General features: G+C 40.0%; 1 protein-coding gene across 1 annotated transcript in view; it reads right to left on the bottom strand.

Moving 5' to 3' along the window:
* CSGALNACT1 (chondroitin sulfate N-acetylgalactosaminyltransferase 1) overlaps positions 1–22,627 on the bottom strand; it is a 91,746-nt gene that overhangs the window by 50,273 nt on the left and 18,846 nt on the right. Inside the window, exon 2 of the mRNA XM_077152657.1 lies at positions 5,210–5,426. Within this exon, the coding sequence (XP_077008772.1) occupies positions 5,210–5,426 (217 nt within the window). The remainder of the gene's footprint in view (positions 1–5,209; positions 5,427–22,627) is intronic.

Genomic DNA, 22,627 nt, shown 5'->3' with positions numbered 1-22,627 from the left:
ACTACTATTAAAGAAAAAAAGAAAGAGAAAAATAAAGAAAGAATGGTATACAAAAAGCAAACAAAAAAACCAGTCTGAAAGAAAATGTTAACTCAGAGCAAAATTCTGTGCAAGTATTCCACACCTTCTTAAAAAAAAAAAACACCTGGAATTAAATTGAAAAAAAAAACATCAAAGAGGAAATGATTTAAAGAATAACAAAATAAGATCAAGAACGCATTGTGCGCTCCGAAAAATAAACTGACAGCCAAAGCAACACAATTACCTAAGTAATGAGTTAGAAATAGCAAGGTAAAAAATAGATATATGTGAAGACAAATTACTGACATAGAGGAAAGGCGTAAGTGAAAGCAGATCAAAGACCATGGCATTAAAAACTAGAGAACAGCTAATAGATGGAGGCCTGTGAAATAATACACCTATGTCCCTGAAGAGGAAAGTCCAACAAATGAAGCAGAGACGTACTCAGAATACCAAAACAAAATCTTCCTGTAATGAAAGAAGAAAGGAATCCACAAAACAGAAAATGAAACTGCATTCCAGTGAAAACTGATAGAGAACAGCAGACACTGAGACAGGCCCTGATTAAGATCAAGACTAAAAAAGGTCTTCTTCAGGCATTCGGGTGGAAGTAAGTCATTTTCAGAAGAGATGAAATAAAGTTGTCCTAACATCTCAGTCTCACAGAACGCCAGGAGAACGCCTACAAGCTCCCGAGGAAACCAAATATGTGCCAAATTTTAGGCCCAGCCAAACTATCCTCAGACTATAAAGATAATTACTAGACATTCCATTCTCAAGCATGCAAGAATTCAGGGAACACAACACTTACGACCCTTCTTGAACACATCTCTTGACCATGAAATCTAGTCAACCAAGGACTCAGGAATGGAGACTCCATGGTGAGGGGACTGCTGATGAATGGACCAAATTCACTTAAATTTAGAACTTAAACTATATCAACTGTGGTTACAAAGCAGAATGTAAACGGTATAAACTCTGACAAGATAAAAATAATACACAGCTAACAAAAATTGAAAAATGGGCATAGGAGAGAGAAATATAATTATGCATTTTCCACTTATTAATCCTACAATTCTAAGATTAAAGTATACAGTAAAAAATACATAACAAGTCCATCTCTTTTGTTTTACAAAATCATGTTTTAATTTTAGGGGGGTCTTTAGGAACTAGTGAGGAAATATTTTCTAAAAATTCAGCAATTCCTTCTCTTATATTTCAATTTCTCTTCTAAAATTTAACTAAGGTAGCATTTAATTATTTAATTAAAAGTAGAATGCATAATGTATCTCATGCTTTATTAAATTATTCTTAGCTATCAATCTAATCTAATATCTGCATATATACAAAGTAAGGTGCCTGGAATGGCATTCACCCTAATATTAAAAACAGCTAATTGTGGGAGGTGGGATCTAGAGTGATTTTTATGTATACAGGATATCGAACCTTTGTCTGGTATATGATTTTCACATATTTTCTCCCATTGAGTTGGCTGCCTCTTCACCTTTTTGACAAAGTCTTTTGAGGCACAAAAGCATTTGATTTTAAGGCGTTCCCATTTATCTGTTTCTTCTTTTGTTGCTTGTGCTTTGGGTGTGTCATGGTCAGGTTCATGTGTCAACTTGGCCAAGTGGTGGTACCTGTTTGTCTGGTTGGGCAAGTGCTGGCCTGTATGTTGCAATAATGACATTTCTTAGAATTAGATCATGATCATGTCGGCTGCATCCACAGCTGATTCCATTTGTAATCAGCCAAAGGGAAGTATCTTCTGCAATGAGTGATGCTTAATCTAATCACGGGAAGCCTTTTAAGGAGGATTCAGAAGAGACAGGCTCTCTTTCTGCTTCGGCTGGTGAGCCTCTCCTGTGGAGTTCGTCCAGATCCTCCATAGGAGTCGTCAGCTTCACAGCCTACCCTGCAGATTTTGGACTCTGCATTCCTGCGGTCACGTGAGACACTTTTATAAATTTTATATTTGCGAGTGTTCTCTGTTGATCCTGTTTCTCTAGAGAACCCTAACTAATACAGGGCGTAAAGTTTAGGAAGCTACCCCCTATTACTACTAGGTCCTGAAGATGTTCCCCTACATTTTCTTCTAGGGTTTCATGGTACTAGTTCTTATATTTAGGAGTTTGATCCATTTTGGGTTAATTTTTGTATTGGGTGTTAGGTAAGGGTCCTTTTTCATTCTTTTGGCTGTTGATATCCAGTCCTCCCAGGCCCATTTATTGAAACAGAGTGTTTTTTTTTTAACTTTTTAGATTGCATAATATAATGTATAGACATAGCAAAGAAAGAAAAAAGCAATAGTTTTCAAAGCGCTCTTCAACAAGTAGTTACAGGACAGATCCCAGAGTTTGTCACGGGCTACCATACCATCATCTCAGATTTTTCCTTCTGGCTCCTTCAGAATATAAAAGGCTAGAAGGAATAAATAGCTTTTTATCATCACAATCAACTTTTTTTTCTCTTTTGTAAAAAATAACATATATACAAAAAAGCAATACATTTCAAAGCTCAGCATAACAATTAGTTGTAGAACAGACTGCAGAGTTTGGTATGGGTTACAATTCCACCATTTTAGGTTTTTACTTCTAGCTGCTCTAAGATATGGGAGACCAAAAGAAATATCAATTCAGGGGTGCACAGGTGGTTCAGTGGTAGAATGCTCACCTTTCATGCGGGAGACCCGGGTTCCATTCCCGGACCATGTACCCAAAAAAAAGAAAAAAATTTTTTGGTGGTATTAATTACCACCACATTTAATAAATATCAACTATTAATCAATTATATCCCTTATATATTCCCTTATATATTATCCCAATGATTTTATGGTGGTATTAATTATATTTAAATATGTAATCAACCAGAATTTACTTTAGTTTCTGGTGTGAAATAAGAATTAAGTTTTTTCTGCTAGTATCAGTTAGTTTTCCTAATACAATGCGTTTTGCATATCCATTCTTTGCTGACTGATTTTAAATGCTACCTTAGTTCTTGCATTTAGGTTTGAATGTTCTGTCTCAACCCATTTTTTTCTGCAGACCTCAACATACTCAGAAACTCTTTGACGACAAAACAAAAGTTCACCTTTTGCTTAAGTGACATCTTAAGTCTCTCTGTGTCCCACTGCCCCTTACATACACATCTCTGCTGCAGCAGCTTCGCCCCTACTAGATCCTGCTCTCTGTGAAGGCAGACACTGCATCTTGAATTGTCCTTTTCTCCACAGCATCTGGGTAGAGTGCCTGGTATATACAAGAGGCTCTCAAAATATCCTGCCCAAGTAGCAGGTTTTACTCTTCCCTTGCCCCTTAAATGCTCTTCTACCTGCATGCAACAACAGACAGCTGAATAGCAAAAGTCAAGAAGAAAAAAAACGCCCTAGGATTTTGGTTTTTAAACATAAACTACAATTACATTTCATTTCACCATCTCAATTTTGGACACTTGTAGGATGTTATAATTTCACTTTCCTCAACAATGCTTCCCTTCTAGTTTTATTTCTGTTGTCGATTACTTGCAATCCTCAGGACACCAAGACAACAGCTGGTGATATACAGCCAAGAAAATCCAGTCATTCCAGGCAGCCTGAGTCCTCGAACTGAGGATGAAAAGCACTATCTCATCAAGCCTCAAGCATTCAAAGACTGGCCTGTGTGCCAAGTCAAATCTCAGGGCCTTTAATCTGCCATGCTATAGGCAGCTTCCTAGCCGAAGGAATTTGCTAGAAAATCGGTCCTAGAAATGGGCACACCCAGTCTCTGAGCATAAGGATTTGACTTAATACCTAGTGCTAACCATGGTTTCAGTAGTTCTCAGGATGCAAGTCTCCTCCTGACATTCTACTATTCTGAAGATAGGAGAAGCACAGAAAGAGGATGGCCAGAAGATGCCTGAGCTACATGAACACTCACTTCAGTACTGCAGCCAGACGGACACTGTGATAGTTAAGTGATCATACCTGAAGGGAGTTCCACAAGCTGGGAACAGATAAGCAGATGAGCCCACACTTATTCTGGATTATATCATGGCGAAAGGAACAACACTAGCTAATCAAGAAAGGTCTGATGAAAATGAGAGTTGCTGAGCTTGGAAAAGAAAGGACAAGGGGAACTGTGACAACCTTCTTCAAATACTTAGTTTAAAAGGAAATGGATTTCATCAGTTATCTGTAATACCCATAGCCTAGGGTACGGTAGGGCTATTACGTCAGGGATATTATAGAGGGGGTTAGACCAGATGACCTCAAATTTCTTCTAAGACCATTCCATGATGATATTTACTTAGTAAAGGATTACCTTTCACATGTGAAAAGAAAAAAAAAAAAAAGAGGGTGTTCATTAACCAGAATTTTAAAAGTTATCAACCACACCCTTGATAGAGCATTCCTGGATTTTCATAATGTAAATTTCATTATAAAAAGATAAGTCAGTTTGATCTTCCAAGATATATAATTATACAGATATGACTTTCTATCTTTAAAATAAGCTGCCTAACAAAGTTAGATGCTAACCTCAGCCAATGGGTGACTGTAGCCACCACAGCGACAAGATTCAGTATTTCAAAATAAAGAACTTAAAGAAAGCCATGTAGAAACTACTTTGCTGCATCTGAAGACAAAAGCTCATTTAGTCTTTCTCTTTCGAGCAGCTTACAAAAATGAGTGCTTGGAAACTTCTCCATGTGATTCTAGGTTTACCTCCAAGGAGACAGAAATGAGAATAAAGAATGGATTCTGATTCAATCAGTGGCAGTGGCTGCTGGAGCAGGGCAGCAAATGAAGTCATCCCCTCCCTGCTCCTACAGACTTGGGGTGCTGCCCAACTTTGAGAGGTGGGGGGACGGACCACCCTGCTGATGCAACAGCATGGCTTCTGCTGGACCCAACCTTGAGCCTAAACACTAGAAAGAACTGACCACCAATGGTATTAGGTCATCTCTATACATCAGATTAAAGCTAGTCCTTCCCTACCTCTGAAGGTAAATATGCTTATCCAGGATGTTTCTAACTGCTTGAGGGAATGGCAAATAAAAGGATAATCTTCATATGAAGAAAACAGATTTGAACACCAAGAGAAAGGGGCCTTTATACTTGGCGGGGGGAAAGGAAAGTGATGACGGGAACTGCTATCTGCATTCTGACACACACCACTGCGAGGAAAGATAAAAGTACAAAGCAACCAACCTGAAATTCTGCATGAACTGCCGGAACTTGTCCACCCTCTTTGCCAATGGCACGATTACGTTGATAAGTGTGTTGGCCATGTTGAGCTTTTCTTTCTTGACTTTCATGATAGGGCCAAATGGTCGAAATAAGACAAGGCGTCTGAATTCATGTTTATGTTCCCCTTTGAATGTGAGCTCATACAAAGTGCCTTTATCCTTTTCGGTTCGATAGATCCCTGTTAACAGAAACACAAGGAAAGACAGTTTTTAAGGATTAATTTTGGCTACCGAGTGATTTTTTTTATAGGTTAGATCCAGCACAAAATGTCTCTTTTTTAAAAAAGAAAACTAAAATTAGACACTACATCTAACAATTATTAGAAAACTCAAAACGCTTCTAATTAAAAATCCCAGAAGAAATCAAAATACCAACTTAAAAATCACAGTTATGAAGGCTTCATAAAAACATGGAAAAAGCTTTCAATGTTGGATACAAAACTGTATTTATACTATATAAAGGCATAAGATAACTATAAGGAAATATGCCAAAATAAGACTGGTGGTGGGGTAGAGTAGGATTATGGGTATTTTTGCTTTTATACTATTATTCAAAATTTCTGCAATATAATTTGATGATTATAACTATATTTCATTTTTAAAAGTGTTTAAATGATCTCTTAGAACATATAGCCATTTCAGAGGAACTGACCATAGTGATGCTGGACACCTGGATCTGGCCATGGCTCAGGGCCAGTCACACGGGTTATGTGGCCTTCTAGAAGATTCCATGAGTGTTAGAGCATCGAACATTTAAAGAAGCAGCATAGCTCAGTGCTTCAGGGCAGAGACTCCCAAGTCAGACTGCCTGGGGTTCAAATCCGGGACCCACATGTTTTCTTTGGGAAGTCACTTAACCTTTCTGTGCTTTCGCTTTCCTCATGGGTTACTGTGAGGATTAAAATACCTAAAGAGGTTAGAACAGTGCATTGTACCTAGTGCCCTCTTGGTAAATATTAGCTCTCATCATTCATTACTCCGTCTTCTGTCAGTCAGTTACAATGGGGCATACTGAGAAGCAGGAGAGAAGACTATTTACAGACCTATCAAAAGGTGCAGCCCAATGTCATCCTTCTACTAAAACTCCACGGAGTCGTCACGTGAAGATGTAAACTCAGCATCTTAGCTTCTCTCTCAAGAGGAGACTTCAAATCTAGGGTCAGACCTGACAGAATTTCCCTCTCATGAGCAAACAATGTCCCTGATACCAAAGCTCCATTTCCTTCCCAATATTACTGGTCTGGTACTACTGCAACAATAAATCATCTGTCAGGGAAAAAAAATCCTGTAAAATTCAACAAATCACCAGATGAGCTCCAAAACTCCTTCATGTTTTATCTTTGACTTACACCTTGTCTTCTAGTCCATGTGTCTTTCTCCTTCTTAATACTCACATCAGCTGAGACTGCACCTCTGGTCTTCACATCATCAGTTACGATTTTCAAGGTCTTTCACAAACCATCTCTCTTTTCTTTCTCAGTCTTCCTCTTCTTTTCTTTTGTGAGAACACATCCCCTTCACAGACAGGCAAGTTCTCTTCTCTAATCTTTGCCTTAAAGAAGCTTTTTATACAGCCCTGGTCCTGCAACCACTTTAAACCTGCTCAAAGGTTGAACCTCCCAGAGGTACTGCAGGGAGGAGTTTGGTACACAGAAGTTTGCAAAGTAGCCTCATTTCTCACTGGTATCCTTCTGGCCTGGCTGAACATTCAATACACACAATCCACTGGCAGTGAGCGGGAGCCATTTCGGGACCAGGTTTCGACGAGGACTTGGTTCTCTTCTCAAGTCTTCCTGATTCCTTGGGCAAGAAGGCATTCTGCTCGACTGCTCCCAAACACCTTGTCTCCCAGGGAAGCTGTGGGAAGTTTTGCTGAGCTTATGGAGGGAAAGAATGCAGAGTTCCTGCAAGGGCTTGTCATGGAAGAAAGAGGAAGCTTCATTTCTTAGGAAGCTCAAAGAACTACTTTGAAAAGGATAAGTAGCTCCCTTCAAAGTCCGTAAATTCTTCCAGGCAATTAGCACCCATTGAGGAAACAGATTCTTCATCCTCTCAGGTTCTCTGCAGCAACTGGTATACCAGGGTCCTACTGAGGTCAGGCTGAGTGGGAAAGGAGTCACATTCAATAGCAGGGAGCACATCTGCACAACTGGAAAATGTACATGGGCTGGGAGATTGTTTTTTTTTCCAATGGCATCATTTTTTTTTCTAACTAACTTTCATTAAGAATCATTAAGAATCTGTGGAATCTAAATTCCACAGATGCTGAAAGTATGGGAAGAAATATACTTAAACCCATCTAAAGAAATGGGCATCTATTTATTTAAAAGAAAAACTAGAGACTATAGACATTCTTCTAATTATCATAACAGCCACCCTTTGGCGCATACATCACCAAACTGCTGCGACACGTAGCATCACGCCTTGGCCTCTGTCAGGTGTTTTCAGGGGCAGCAATTCTCACTATCAGAAAGGTCATCATACCTGGATGAACCTCACACGTTACAGTTCTAGCTGTTTTCTCTTTGGCTTCCACATGCCTTGAAAGAGTTGTTACATCAACTTTTCAGTAGGTTTCTCCATACACTAATTATTTTAATTGTCTTTTTAATCTGATTTTAGAGCTTCTTCATCTCATTTATTTTAAATAAGTTATTTAAAACTCTCTTGCAATCAACGCCCACCCAAACACACACCCAGCCATGCATCCATCCACACCCACCAGTACACACACACACACTCTTGCACTCTCGGTTTGTCTTCTTTTACCATAAAGAAAAACACCTAAAAAGATCCTTTGGCTTCCTGGAAATTTGTGCTGGAAATACAAAGATACTGAGAGGAAAGGGAACAGAAACATCCTGAGGCAGGAGTGGTTTTTCAGGCATTAAAGCTGGAGTGCACAATGGCAAGTCCAAAGAAAATCAGCCACACAAACACCTTCCTTATAATATTTTATAGGAGAGAATCATTTTTATGTGCTACGTGAATTAAAGGTCAAAATGAGAACTTTAGAACTAGCTTAGATCTTTGCTTAAACCCCATGACTGGTACCTCTTTTTCCCTTCCTTCCATCCATTGGTACAAATTCACTTTGAGTTTAGTGCCCCAGCTCCTTGGGCAAGTAACCCAACCCAATGCCCTACTCATCTGACTTGAGGGGGCCAGGCCTTAGAACCCTCAAGCTAGGTGGGAGTACCTCCAGGCATATAAGATATAGCTCTACAGTCTGCTGCAAACGTCTATTCCCTCAGTAGGCATGGACTAGCCAGGAACAGGCAGCCACCTCCATCCATCTGCAACTGAGGACCTTGGCAATCACAATGCTGATGGGTGAGGAAAGTGCCAACTCTTCACACCTCTTACCCTCACTTAACACGAGTGTACACAGGTTGTGATCAGTGTTGTCCTGTTGAACTTCTCCTCCAACCTCCTGCCTGCAAATCAGCAACTTCATTCTTAGGAGCCAGCAGTGTCTCCACATCCATCCCTGCTTTTCCTATCTTCCTACATGGAGTCCAGGTCTCCTGGCTGGAGACTGCAATCATCTGCCAACTCACGACCAGCCTCTGGGGCCCAACCCATCCTGCACATGTCCTTTGGCTCTTGCCCTTCCTACAGTACCACTCGAATGCTGCTATTCCCCTAACTCCAAAGTCTTAACCAGCTCTTCCCACCGCCTACAGAACAAAGCAGCACTACCATATTAGTATGGGCCGCCTTTCAGGACCCTCCAAAATCTGGCCCCAATTTTCCATTCTAAATGTATGGTTTGCCCCTGCCTTATGTGAAACCGGGGACCCAGTCCAGCTGGTTTATACTGAGCACATACAATTGTTCTCCCCTGAAATTGTCTTACTTTCTCACACACTACTTCCCCACCAGTATCTAATGCTTTTCCCCTTTTCATCAATCTTCTAAAGCTGAACCTCTTCCACCTGGAAGGTTCCCAGGACATTCTCAACTCAAAGTGACTGTTCAATCTTCTAGATGCCTGAGTCTTACTGCTTCTAAACTCTTATTTTCTGAGATACTTTCTTGGCACATGAGAACATGAGAGGACCCTGGAAATCCTATCTATTAAAACCTTTTCACTTTTCGGATGAGCAAACTGAGACCCAGAGATGTTGCACTGGCCTGTGCTCACTTAACTTCATGATCAACTGGAACTCATACTCTTTAAGTGCTCACTTGTGGGCTACAGGTCACTTTTCATATGAAACATTTACAATTCGGAACATAGAAAAGTATCCGGAACCTGGGAAAACGCTTCTGAGAAGTCAGAATGAACCACATAAAGTCTATAGTAAAAACTACTGTACTCAGCTCAGTTACCTGCAGATAAATCCTCATCCTCACGTCTACCTTAGAGCTTTTCTTCTCTTTCATACACAATTTTTGCTTTGTTTTGTTTTGTTTGGGTGCGTGGTCTGGGAATCGAACCCAGGTCCCCAGCATGGAAGGCGAGCATTCTACCACCAAACCACCTGTGCACCCACATACACAATTTTAACAGCTGTTAAATAACAGTTATCTGAAGTCCTAGTCTATAATATTGAAAGTAGTAAATTTTTAAAAGGGAAAATTTTAACGAATAAAGAAAAAAGATTTTCAAAAGGAGGAAAATATGGGGAAAGAAAATTTGTAAGAGGCAGAGAAGCTACCAACGATAAACAGTGACAGGTGACCTGCTGACAGCAAGGGAGGAGACAGAACATTATTTTATTAATACCTTTAAATGTCTGGGACCACATACATTGAGGGAAAAAATAGTCAGCCCACTTAACTGCCTCTGAAGGCCTCACTCTCAGAGCATACATCCAAGGCAAAGGGATATTTTACATTCATCTTACTCTTTCCAAGAAGAGAAACAGGCAAATACTTGAGGAAGATTTTACTCCTAAATAGTAAGTTTTTACTATGTTGGTGATTTAGTGATCTCCAAAATTCTATTTAAAGGGAATATCTCATTGCAGATCGTGTGAGACAAATGAAACAGCATTACAGTGCCATCTGTGGCCCCCTCTATTTTTGTAAGTAATACAGTGAATATCTGACATTTTTCAAAGAGGCATCCAAGAATATCATGACTCCCCAAATGATCGGATACTCTAGAATAAATAATTCCCCCTATTAAAAAAACAATAACTTTGGGCGGGCCACGGTGGCTCAGCAGGTAAGAGTGCTTGCCTGCCATGCCTGAGGACCCGGGTTCGTTTCCCGGTGCCCGCCCATGTGAAAAAAACAAAAACAAAACAATAACTTTAAGGTTTTTTCACCAGTTTCTGGGTCATGGCAATGTCTGGACATTCTTTCCTGACTCCTGCACCACAGTTCATCAGTTTATAACAGCTTCGGGACATGCCCTTACTCAAGTTTACCACCATTTCAGCTTCCACTAAAAGTTTCTTTCGCTTGATAAAGCAATTCATGAATCACTTTTTCTTATTTCCAATTAGTACATCTCTCCATGTCATAGATCTAAGAAGATAAATCTAACCTTTGGTTCTTAAATTATTAGAAATTTCTAAGAACCTTACTCACTTGACTGTACAGCCTCAATTCCTCAATACTAGCAGTCTACCTTCTTTTTAGGACCATCTTTTTTTTTTTTTTTTTTTTTTACAGAACTACCATTCACAAAGGCTACTGGTTATTTGGCAATAAGGCATGAAAATGAAGGCATATGGTGATTCCAGAGCTTCAGTGGGCTGAGCTATTCTCTCACTACGTGACCTGCCTGCCTCTCATGGATTCATATTTAAGTGACATGGTTAACTTTTATCATTATTGATTTTTTATGGTTATTACTTACAGTGGATTGTGTTCTATATAGGATATAAAGATTGACATAATGAAATCACTGTGCTTTAGGAACTCACATTCTAGAGAGGAAGGCAGATGGGTAAACAATACATTCATAAGTCATATGAAAACTCCCTAATGGAGTCTGTACAAGGTATAAGGGGATAGAAAGGAGGTAGTCTCCACTTGGTGGAGGCTGTGGACAGTCTGATAGAAGATGTCTCACCAGACCTGAAGACTCAGTGGAGGTTTGCCAAGACCTCAAAATCAGAGAGGGCATTCCAAGGAAAGATAACAGCATAAGCAAAGATACTGAAAAACAAAACAAAAAGCCAACTCATTATGTTGGCAAACCTGAAGCACTGTCACAAGAAGCCTGGAGTGCAAATAGCAGGCATGGGAAGGAGGTGGGAGATGAGCTGGAAAGTCAGGCAGAGCCACTAGGGCAGGCCCTCTAAGGCACACTCACAGGTGCACGCTACCCTGGAGCTTTGTCTTTTCATAGAGGAGAGACCGATCATTTTAGGACTATCACCAGTGTGGAGGGTGGACAGCCCAGAGGGGATGAGATCAAAGAGCAGTTAGGAAGGAACCACAATGGTTCAGCAACACACCACCGGGACCTGAACTAAGGCAGTCACAATGGAGATGAAGAGAAGTGGAGGGAAGAAAGAGAACTTAGAGAATTGGTCAGAAACTGGAGTGGCAGATGAGGAAGAAGGAGAAAAGTAGGGTGACTCCTACATTTCTAGCCTGGTGACTGGTGCTTGGTGGTATCATATACTGAAATGGAGGGCAGTTACAGATAGAAATGGGTTATGAGTTAAGCTTAGATGTGCTTGGACACGCTGATTTGAAGAGCCTCTGGATGCCAGCTGTATGAGTAGGTCTGAAGCTCAGAGGACAGGCCTTTCTTAGACACAGATTTAGGTATCCCAGCATATAAACTGATGCTGTAGGTGAGGTTCAGATCAGCCAGGAAGAGCCTGAGAATAGGAAGAGGTAGCCTAGGATATAGGCTTGCGATATACCATGAGAGAACATGGATGCTCACAGGAGATTGAGAAACCACAACGAGAGGAGTACACAGAGGACCAAAAGAGAGAAGCACTAGGGAACCCAAGAGATGAGTGAGGGATTGCTCAAAAGTGCCAAATGGTGTGGCAAGGTTAAATAAGATGAGGATGAAATTGGATCAGTGGATGTGGTAACCGGGAAACCATGTGATCTTACCAATAATGGTGTTAAAGAATGAAAGGGATGGAAAACAGACTGTGGTAGACTTGAAAGATAAGAAGGAAAGACATGCAACCAGTGAGTTGAGTATTTTTCTTTCATTGCCTTTAAATTGTCAAGCTTACTCCTGCCTCAGGACCTCTGTCCATTCCTTCCCCTCTGCCTGGATGCTTTCCCCGTAGGTCTTGTTATGGCCAAATCCTTCTCACCGCCTAGATCTCAACTCTAATACCATCTCCTCAAAGAGGCCTCGTTTAATAGCACTCTCTGAGGAACCCCTCAGTCACTCTGCCACCTTTCACATTACCTTATCTTAGTTTATTTGCTGATATTATTTGAATTGTTCACTCATTTGCCCATTTCCTCCACTAGAGGATGTTTCCTACACTAGAAGTTAAGTTCCATGAGCAAAGGAACTTTGTTTCTGTAACTCCAATAAATATCTGTGGCACAGAAGGACGGGAGTGAGGGACCTTGGCTGATAAAGAAATGAATGCAGTGGATTGGTAGCTAGAGGCAGTTATAGAGTTGGGAGAGTGTTTCCTTTCTTTCTCTCTTTTTTTGAAAAAGGAAATAGACATTTAATTCCTTCACATATTGAGAGGAAGGAACAGACAGAATGAGTAACAAGGATACACAGATCAAATGAGAAGGCAAGAGGTGGACAGATGTACAGCCTGGGTGGAGGATTCGGTCTTAGAGAGGAGTACGGAAGGGCTGGGATGGTGACAGTGCAGGAGAAGATGGAGCTGACAAAGGGTACTTATTATCAGGGTTCTCCAGGGAAACAGAATCCACACACCATTATATATATATATATATATATAAATTATATATAAAAATATATATTTAAATTATATATAAAATACATATATATATTATACACACACACACACCATAATATATATAGACACTTAAATATTACGAGATTTGTTATAGAAATTGGCTCATGAAACCATGGGGATTGGTAAGTCCAAGTTTCACAGGGCAGGGTACAAATTGGGAAGGTTTCAATGAATTCCCCAGGAGAAGCTGGCTGTTGAAATCATCAGTTCTTCCTTAAAAGCATTCAACTGATTGGATGGGACTTCTCTCATTGCTGAAGGCAATCTCCTTTGTTGACTGTAGGCTTAATCTGTCACAGATGCAATCAACTGACTAATGATTTAAATCCACTAAATATCTTCACTGGACCAAACAATTGGACACCATCACCTAGCCTAGTTGAAAAGGATATACAAAGTAGCAAAAATGTTCAGCTGGGCAGAACAGAACTTTCTACAGACATAAGCATGGACAGTCACTAATTTTTCTCTAGTAACATGAAGAAGAGAGGTAAAGGAGGAGAAAACAGTGTGACTATACTGTCCTAGGACTGGGCTTTGCAGACAGATGTGTATGGAAGGAGGCAGAGGCACTGGTGGTTAAAGGAATACATCACGGGGTCTAGATTGGAGAGAAGAACAGTGAAACCTACGGAAAGGCAGGACCAAAAACAAGGAATGGGTCAAAGCGCAGATGCAATGAGAATCAACAGTGAAAAAGAGACTGAAGTTAGAAATATTAAAGGACAGTAGTGGTAAAGAATGGAATGTGAGGGATGTTGGAGTGTAACGGGAAAGTAGGGATTTCCCAGTTGATGGTAGGCCCAGGATGTGACTGCCTTGGAAATCAGACCTCTTTACACTTTCTCTCCTGCAATGGTGCCTCAAGTTGGCCAGAACCAGACAATCTGCCCAGTACCCCAAGTATAAAGATCTCGTTTTTACCATGTATTCTTATAAATCAAGGATTGTGACTTTTTTTAGATGAAGAAATGGTAGATCTATCTCTTTCCACAATCTTAATTTAAGGAACTAAAGTCTCTGCAAGATAAAGGTTAGAAATTTAGAAAAAGGCTAAATATCTACTTGGACTAAATGGAGTGTAAACTATCCTAAGAATGAAAGATAACAGATGGGTGGTTGAGACTGAGAGAGTAAAAGATTCCGCAAAGATTCCAGAACAAACATCTGAGGAAAGGAAGTCAGAGCAACCATTATCAAGGTAGGTTTCCTGAGTGGTTGCAGGACTTCCTCTCTAAGCACAGGGGTAGTGTATCTAGGAAGTTGTGGAAAGCAGAAAACTTAAGATATGGGTAACAGACATGAGTAAGAGCTGAAAGGTCAAAGGGTGTGTGATCAAGCTATTGTCTTTAGTCATCCACGAGCTTGTCCTTGCACAGTACTTAAGCAACTTACTACCAACAAAGAGGATAAATGGCCAAACTATTAATATGCAATCAATAATTGCATTAACCCTGATATGCATCTGTTTTGCAAACCAAATTCACATGTATTGTCTTAATTCTAAGCAATCATTTCAAATATGTCAGGCATTTGCCCATTTCCTTTTGCAGATGGGTGAATTGAGGCCTACAGAGAAGTAAATAATTTGTTCAAGATTACAAATGACATGCTCAGAGAGTGATGGACATAACGACTGCACATAAGGGCAATTTGTCATGGTAATGCTCTTCAAAAGCAAGTTAACCTTACTATCAAAAGGATACTGATAACTTTCCTTGCTTCTTTTCTTTTCTGGAACTAACTTTTGGGAATAGAAAAAAAAATTCAAGAAAGATGCTTCAGAAAGCTAATTAGCTTTCCGAAGCAAAACAGAAAAAAAAAAAATCGGTCTTAAAATTCACCCTTCAATAGTAAGATACAACATTATTGATAGATGCAATGACATCAGTTTCTTCATCTTTAAGATACTGGATTAATAATAATTGCTACTTCTTCAGAGGGCTGCTGTGAAACTAAAATGAATTAATGTATGTAAAGCATACATATCTGGTGCACTATCTAACATATTATTGTTCTTGGTCAAACAGACAGGACTCCTGGGCAAGCACCTCCACCTGGTATACTACAAACTGCCATTAAACCTGCTTGGAGGCAGAATCCAATTACTCATTTTTTAAAGTTGCTACTGTGAATCCAGAGAGGTAAGAATTCTTGATACTCCGATTAAAAGCCTCATGATACACAAATTAGTACAAGTGATATTTGACTCAAGGTAAATTTTTAGCAATGTTTCAATAGGATTTTTTAGTTGTGGCTTGAGAAACCCATTTCAAATATATAATATCAACTGAAATGTTCAGATCTTTGACCCCATAGCTGTCTGCCAGTTACCAGGACCTGTTATCCATAGATGTCCCCACATTCACCATCCATACCAGTTAGCAAAACCCTCCACCGTATGATGCCTACACCACTACCCCGAATCACTAACAAAATTAGAACCTTCTCCTCTGCTCTGCCAGATGTACAGAGGCTCCTGAGTCTTCCCAACTAGCCTCTGTGATTGTCCAACACCCAAGTCAAGGACTCAGCATCTAATGATGGCTTCACCACTGACGTTACACCACCTAAAACAAGTTATTGACTGACTCATGGTTTCTATTTCCTGGTCTTAAAAATTGGATCACAGCACACCAGTCATTAACTTGATTAAAAAAAAAAAATCTATAGATTCCGAACTTTCAAAGTACAAACATCAACTGCTTTGTGCTTCAAGGAAAATCCTAAGTTGCATCTCTTACAAGCATTTTTTTTTAACTGACCAACTCATCTAATTGGTCAGTGGTAAGAATTCATTTTAGCTTTATAAATAGGCCATAAGACTGAATCCAATGGATGTTTGGGAAAAAAAAATATGTATACTTCTGTGAAACTTCTAAACCACAATAAACCAGAGTAAGCTGAAGAGCAAGACAAAGCCAGGAGGCCTAGAAAATAGGTCACAGTTCTCTACCATAATAGATATTAGTTGACCAACAGTCCACCTGTGTTTGTCTATGTCAGTAGAAGTCAGTAATCTTCAGAAAATACAGATTCTTGGACTCCGTACTATACCTACTAAATTCATCTATTGTACACCATAGTTCTCAGTAAATGTTATATTGTAAAAATGAAGAACTAGCTATTGTAACAAATAATGTAACAAATAATGGCTGAAGTCAATGGAGTTTTTGATGATGGATAAGCTATGACCAAAATGTCCACTAAACCCATGCTCTAACCAAGGCTAGGTCTGTTATCTCTGTTGCTTCCATGTGGTCACAAAAAAAAAAGGGGAAGAACTGATGCCCACACCAAGGAAATCAATTCAAAAAGCACACTTTGACATCAATTCTACATGGTCATCTACAGAATCCTGAGAATTACTTTCTTCTGCGTTTTGTTCTGATTTTTTGCTTTGCATGCCTGCTTCCTAACAAACAGAAAATCTGAAGCCATGTCCCAAGCTTTGGCAGTATTCTAAATGAAATCTGAATAATATATTATTTCTTGTAAAAGTTCTGGGGCCACAGAGGCAGCGGATAAAGGCAAGATGATAGTGATTGGAGGGATATGCTTCTGTTAGTCCATTCATGCAGTCACTCATTCATTTAATCCCGCAGTAAGCACCTTCCATTACTGGTAACAGACTGGGCATACAAAGATGAATAAAACCTGGGTCTTGCCCTGGGGAGAGGGCCAAATTCTGTTCTGAGCTCAGAAGCTGGATGAGTAGCCATAGTACTGTAGCCAGTACTGGGAGTGCTGGTGAGAAACTCTTGACTCTTCTGCTTGGAAGATTCACGGGCAGAGGCAGGGATTGAGCTAGGTCAAGGAAGAAGAGCTGAATGGCAGGCCAATTTAGCATGGACTTTCCGGCAGCTTGTCCAGAAGGAACTACGGTCTGGAGGAAGAATGTCTTACATTCAGAAAACTACAGAAGGTGGGTAAGAGTGGCCTGGCTTGGAACTTAGCAAGACATGAAGTTGAAGATCCAGGCAGGTTCCAAATCATTGAAGGCCTCATGAGTCATGCGAAAGAAGTCTTCGCTTCACTGTCATGTGGGATTTTGTTTTCGTTTAGATCTTGGTTTGGGGGGGCTTTCTTATTTTTGGACAATCACTATAATTAAAACACAAGCTATAACAACCTGAATCTTAAACTGTAAAAAAGTATGTTCTAACCACCCTAAAGATTCTTTTTCTGTTTTCTGCTTTTTTCTTATTACTAGAGAAGTTGTAGCTTTACAGAAAAATTATGTAGAAAATACAGAGTTTCCATATACCCCTCTACTATTAACACCGTGCATTAGTATGGTAGTACATTTGTTACAATTAATGAAAGAATATTATTATAATTGTACTATTAACTGTAGTCCATGGGCAGAGGTTTTGATGTTACGTTCTCCAACAAGTTCATGACACCTAAATATGTGAAGTTGCCCATTAAGAGCTGATGCAAACATTTTAACAGGTGCTGTGCTTGAGATACTATTGATATACTTCTATAAAAAGTAAGAAAACCAGCCATGTCCAAACCAGAAAGCTACTCTACCGCTGCATGGAGCCAGGCAGAATGAACTCCCTGGGGAGGACTAAGGTCTTCTTAAAAGTTTTGGGGCTATTAACTGGGAAAATGGGCAGCTGACCCTTCAAAATTCCATACAATTAAGTATAGCTACAGGAAACTTAGCCTAGAAAATTTTCAAGTGGATGATATCAAACTCTTTTGCCATAAAATCAAGCAAATAAACAAATCCCCTTTGGTCAAATACCCATAGATAGCTACTTTTAATTTAATCTCTTGGGTGAATTCTCCGAAATAAAAATGCACCCCAGATATTTAAGTAGGTAACTTGGGACACTTAGCTCTGTCATACCAATAATTACCTTAAATCTAAAGGCTCTAAATACCCCAATTGAAAGCAGAGACTGGCAGAGCAGCCAAAAAGGAAAAAAAAAAACCAAACACAATCCCAAACCAACTATAGGCTGTTTATAAGCAACTCCCTTTGAATTCAACAACTTAGGAAGGTTGAAAGAAAAAACACTGAAAAAGAAATAACACATAAACATTAACTTAAAAAAAAACAAAACAGGAATGGCTATATTAATATCAGATAATGTAAACTTCAGAACAAAGGTAATTACTAGAGACAAAAAGACAAAGAGTCTTTTATCTGAAGGATGATAAAAGGGTCAACGTACCAGGAAGATCCTAAATCTGTACACACCAAACAACAGAGCCTCAAAATACATAAAGCAAAAAAATAATACATAAAGCAAAGACCGATAGAGCTGAAAGGAGAAATAGACAAATCCACAATCATAGTTGAGTACTTCAGGCCTGTGAAGCACAATAAAACGAGGCATGTCTGTACCCAGAATTGCTGAGCACACATTAAGTGTTAGCTAGTATATTATTTGGGGGTTGTGGGAAAAAAGACTTCCATCTCCCCAGCTCCCCCCAAATGGTATGAAGTCATATATTAGTGAAAGAAAGAAGATCAAATATATCTCATGATGTCCCGAGAAAGGTATCACAATTTGCAGGGCCCCCACCCCATGATCAGCTTGAAAATTCCTCTTTGTAAGGTTATTCCCAGTTCGAAACCTCATGATTCCATTAAAGCACTGGTTTGCGATCCTGGCTGCACTGGGGAGCTTTAAATATACTGATGCTCCCACCCCATGCCCCAGGAGATTCTGATTTAATTAGTTGGTGGTGCAGCTGAGCCTCCCTAAGAAATTGTAAAGTGCTGCCAAGGTTGAAAGCCACTGCTTTAGGGAACATGATTTCAGCACTTCCATAATCTAGCGATTCCCAGGTGGAGGCAAAGTCATTCACAGGCAGTCACTGTGCACTGGCACTTGGCCATTGTCACATATTTGTTACTCTTCAGAATGATTCTAGGAGTTAAGTAATGACAAAATAATACCTCCTCTTTCTCCACCACTGAATGATCCTACCACCTAAATCGTATCGGTGAAGGAGCGTTAATGTTGCAGAGGCCTAATGTGACAGAGGTATTTATTCCTAAGGCCCAGTATTCAAATGCAAGTGGAGTGAACAACGTTAAAATCTAGAAGAGCTTCCAGAATAAAGAATGCAGAATAAAGGATACTTCAATTACATTATGCAACTTTCCCTTGTAACATAATGGTCGCCTTGATAAACCCTGGTTTTCCCTCTTACATAAAATCCGCATCATTTTAGGTCATTGATGTTTGCATGCTGGACATTTCTGAGAAGAACACAGAGAAGAAATATTGGAAAGCACGAGGAGATCATGAACGTCTTAAAAATGACTTCTTTGACAGCGTTAGAGATGTGAGCTGCAAGACTAAATCCTCAAAGGGCAAACTGATTTTGAGACGTGGGTTGCCATCCCAATGTGAGCAGACGGAATCAGGAAGGGCTAGGGGAAAGTACTACATTTTGGGGACAGACACCCACCTGTAAAGCTTGTATAAAAGGGGTCTTCTGGAGTCCAGTGGCCTGACTGTCCCCATACAGCTGAAAGGCATCAAAAGTGTCACCAGCACACGCCAACACAGTTCAAGGGCCACAACTATAAAGAGAAAGAGCCCAGGCTCTGCCTTGGGGCCTGATGTGGGGAATCTGTCCTCCACTTATCCCATGGGGAAAGGTCCGTAAAGACCTGAAGGCTCCTCCATGAGGAGAACCAGACTCTTCAAGGTGCCATCTGTGGGGCACTCGTCCAGGCATCTGCAGGCCTACCTTTGGCTTTATCACTGTTAACAATCTAATACAGCTGGACTTCTTGTTCTCTTTCTTCCATAATTAATGGATTGTAAATCCCGCATAGTTTCATTTTTCTCAGTAATTTTGTTTGATTCTCCTTCATGTGCTTATGATGTATCTGAAGCACTTAGTATCTGAGGTTCAGGAGAACCAGGCGCCACACAAAAGGAATACACATCAAAAAGGGCAAGAAGCATTGTTATCACCAGATAAATATCCAGAAAGAAAAGGTGTCCATTTCACACAAAAACAGAAAACTCTGGACCACTGTATTCCTCAAGCACTTTTAGAAGCTGCAAGATTTAACGAGAACTAAGTCAAGAAACATTAGGCAGAAAAGATTTCTCTCTGGGGATCACAGCATTATCTATCTTTAGAAAAGACCTTTTCCCAGCACACTGGGAATCTGCTAAAGAACCAGGTGCAATATAAGCAGTGGGTGACAGATACCTCTCATTGAGTACAGGGCCCAAAACAAAACAAAAGTGCAGCATGACAACAAAAAACCTACACAATTCTCTAATGTGGCAGGTTTGTTTTCTTAAGTTTAGACTACAAGTAACCATAACAATGCATATTTATTTCATTTGCTTCCATTCTTAAATTCCAATTAGAAAACAAACTGTATACTTCAGCTCTTCCAAAGCCCAATCCTAGTAAAGAGCTCAGATGCCAAAGCACTACAGGGATTTCTTAATTCTCTGAGGTTTGGTGACCCACAATGTCTAACACTAAATTTATAAGCAGGAGCCCATTTATAAGAAGAGCCCATTTCTCTTCTTGTTTCACATCTCTGCCAAGCTGACCCCAAGCAGCACGTTCTCTCTGAGAAGAGTTACCACCACAACAACACTGGGTGATAAAAGAGGGGATTTTTATTCCCAATGATCATGATGAAGTTTTCCAACAGTTTTGAGGGCAGGCAAGACCAGTGCCTTTCACCCTTGCTGTTCTTACTGTTTGGGGTCTCGTATGTTAGTGAGGAATTCTAGATCTGGGGACTTACCAAATTCCATTTGGCTCACGTCTTGTCCCCGCACAAGTACCTAAAACTTTTCCTACTGCTTGACACATTATGTTGAAATTCTTTCTCCAAGTTTTAAAGGGCCTCGTCGATCCCACACTAGCCTTGTGACGAGTCCAATTCTCTTGCGTGGCTAATAAAATCACATTTGCTCTTGACAATCGTGTCTTACTCCCAACCAACCTGATTCACCACTACCCCGGGGCTCTGGGGGGCTGGCGTCCCGAACGCCCCATGCACCCCCGCGTCATGCGCCCTGGGCCTCTCAGCCCCATGCAGCTCACCGAACACTGTCCTGGGCTCCTCTTCATGCATTTCTTAGGTGTCATTTTCCCAACTACAGTAGGGATTCTACCTTACTTTTTAAATCTCTCCTACACCCGGGGGCCTAACATGAGGGCTCTCAGCAGAGCTCACTGAACACCTACGGCTCTGTCCGACTGAAAGGCTGCCACGTGGCCAGGGATAGAAAAGCCAGGGTCACTGGAGAAAGGCTGCCGAAATTTCCCTCTCACCCCAAATCACAGACTGGGGGCACACCCAGGGGGGGGGGGCAGTAGGACCACCCTGGGGAGAGAGAGTCTAAAATGGGGGCGAGGCATATATTTTCAAAGTCAAAATGTTATAGCCAAAATCATGCCATATACAAAAATTTATTGCTTTTATGTATGTATGTTATTCAAAGAGGAGTATAACAGAGGGGATAGGATTTAACAAATGAGTATGACTGCTGCTGAATTATTATATTTATATTTCTATTCATCTCCAATGTCTTGGGGCAGCTAGAAGAAAAAACGAAAAATTGTGAGGAACTGCAACCCATACCAAACTTCAAATCTGTTCTAGAACTGCTTGTTAAAATGTACTTGGAAATTTATTGCTTTTTTTCTATATATGTTATATTTCACAATAAAAAAAAGTTTAATCCTGAATTCCTGGTGCGTACACATTTTTATCTAGAAAACCTGGAGACAACATCATCTTATGACGCCCCCCCCCCCCCCCCCCCCGTCACAGCATTATGCTGCAGCTGGTGTTCAGATATATAAAGATGTATACTCTTAAGTGATGATTTTACTATTTAGGAGAGAGTTTTCTTAAGGATAAGTTTGAAGATTGATTTTTTTTGGTACTGTCTTTCATTCTTTTGACCTTGGCAAAATGTAAGCAGATTTTCATGATCACTGCATATTTTCGTCATTAAAATGAATCTTTTCTGTTTTTAAATACCCTCATTTTACAGTTGTAACTTTACTATAAACTTTAAATGAAAAGGTGGAAGTGAAAAAATGGGAAAAAAAATCTTGCCACATCCATTTCTATCTACTCAATATCCGGCACAGTGGCTGAAGCACAGGAAATCCTCGGCACATGTTTGCTATGTGATTATTTAATTAAGGTATCACACCATTAAAGTATCAATACCCAACAATAACTCAGAGTTTACATCAAGTGCCAGCCCCATTTTATGTGCCAACCCCATTTCATGGAGATACAAAGATAAAACAGTATTTGCTCTTCCTAAGTAAATTTGTTAACACAGCTAGACATATTCAAAATAATTTTAAAAGTTTCAAAATGCTGGTGGAGGGGATCGTTTTTCTTACACACTAGGGCTACCTAATAGGATAGAGACAAACACAGATGCCCATGCATTCACGTATGAACTCCTTCCCATCAACTCTAAATCTCTCATGTCTCTCACATTTAATTCACATACATC

Source organism: Tamandua tetradactyla, chromosome 3 (assembly GCF_023851605.1).
Source record: "Tamandua tetradactyla isolate mTamTet1 chromosome 3, mTamTet1.pri, whole genome shotgun sequence".
Lineage (NCBI taxonomy): Eukaryota > Metazoa > Chordata > Mammalia > Pilosa > Myrmecophagidae > Tamandua > Tamandua tetradactyla.
Note: the sequence above shows the minus strand (reverse complement) of the source record. Positions and strands in the feature narration are given on the sequence as shown.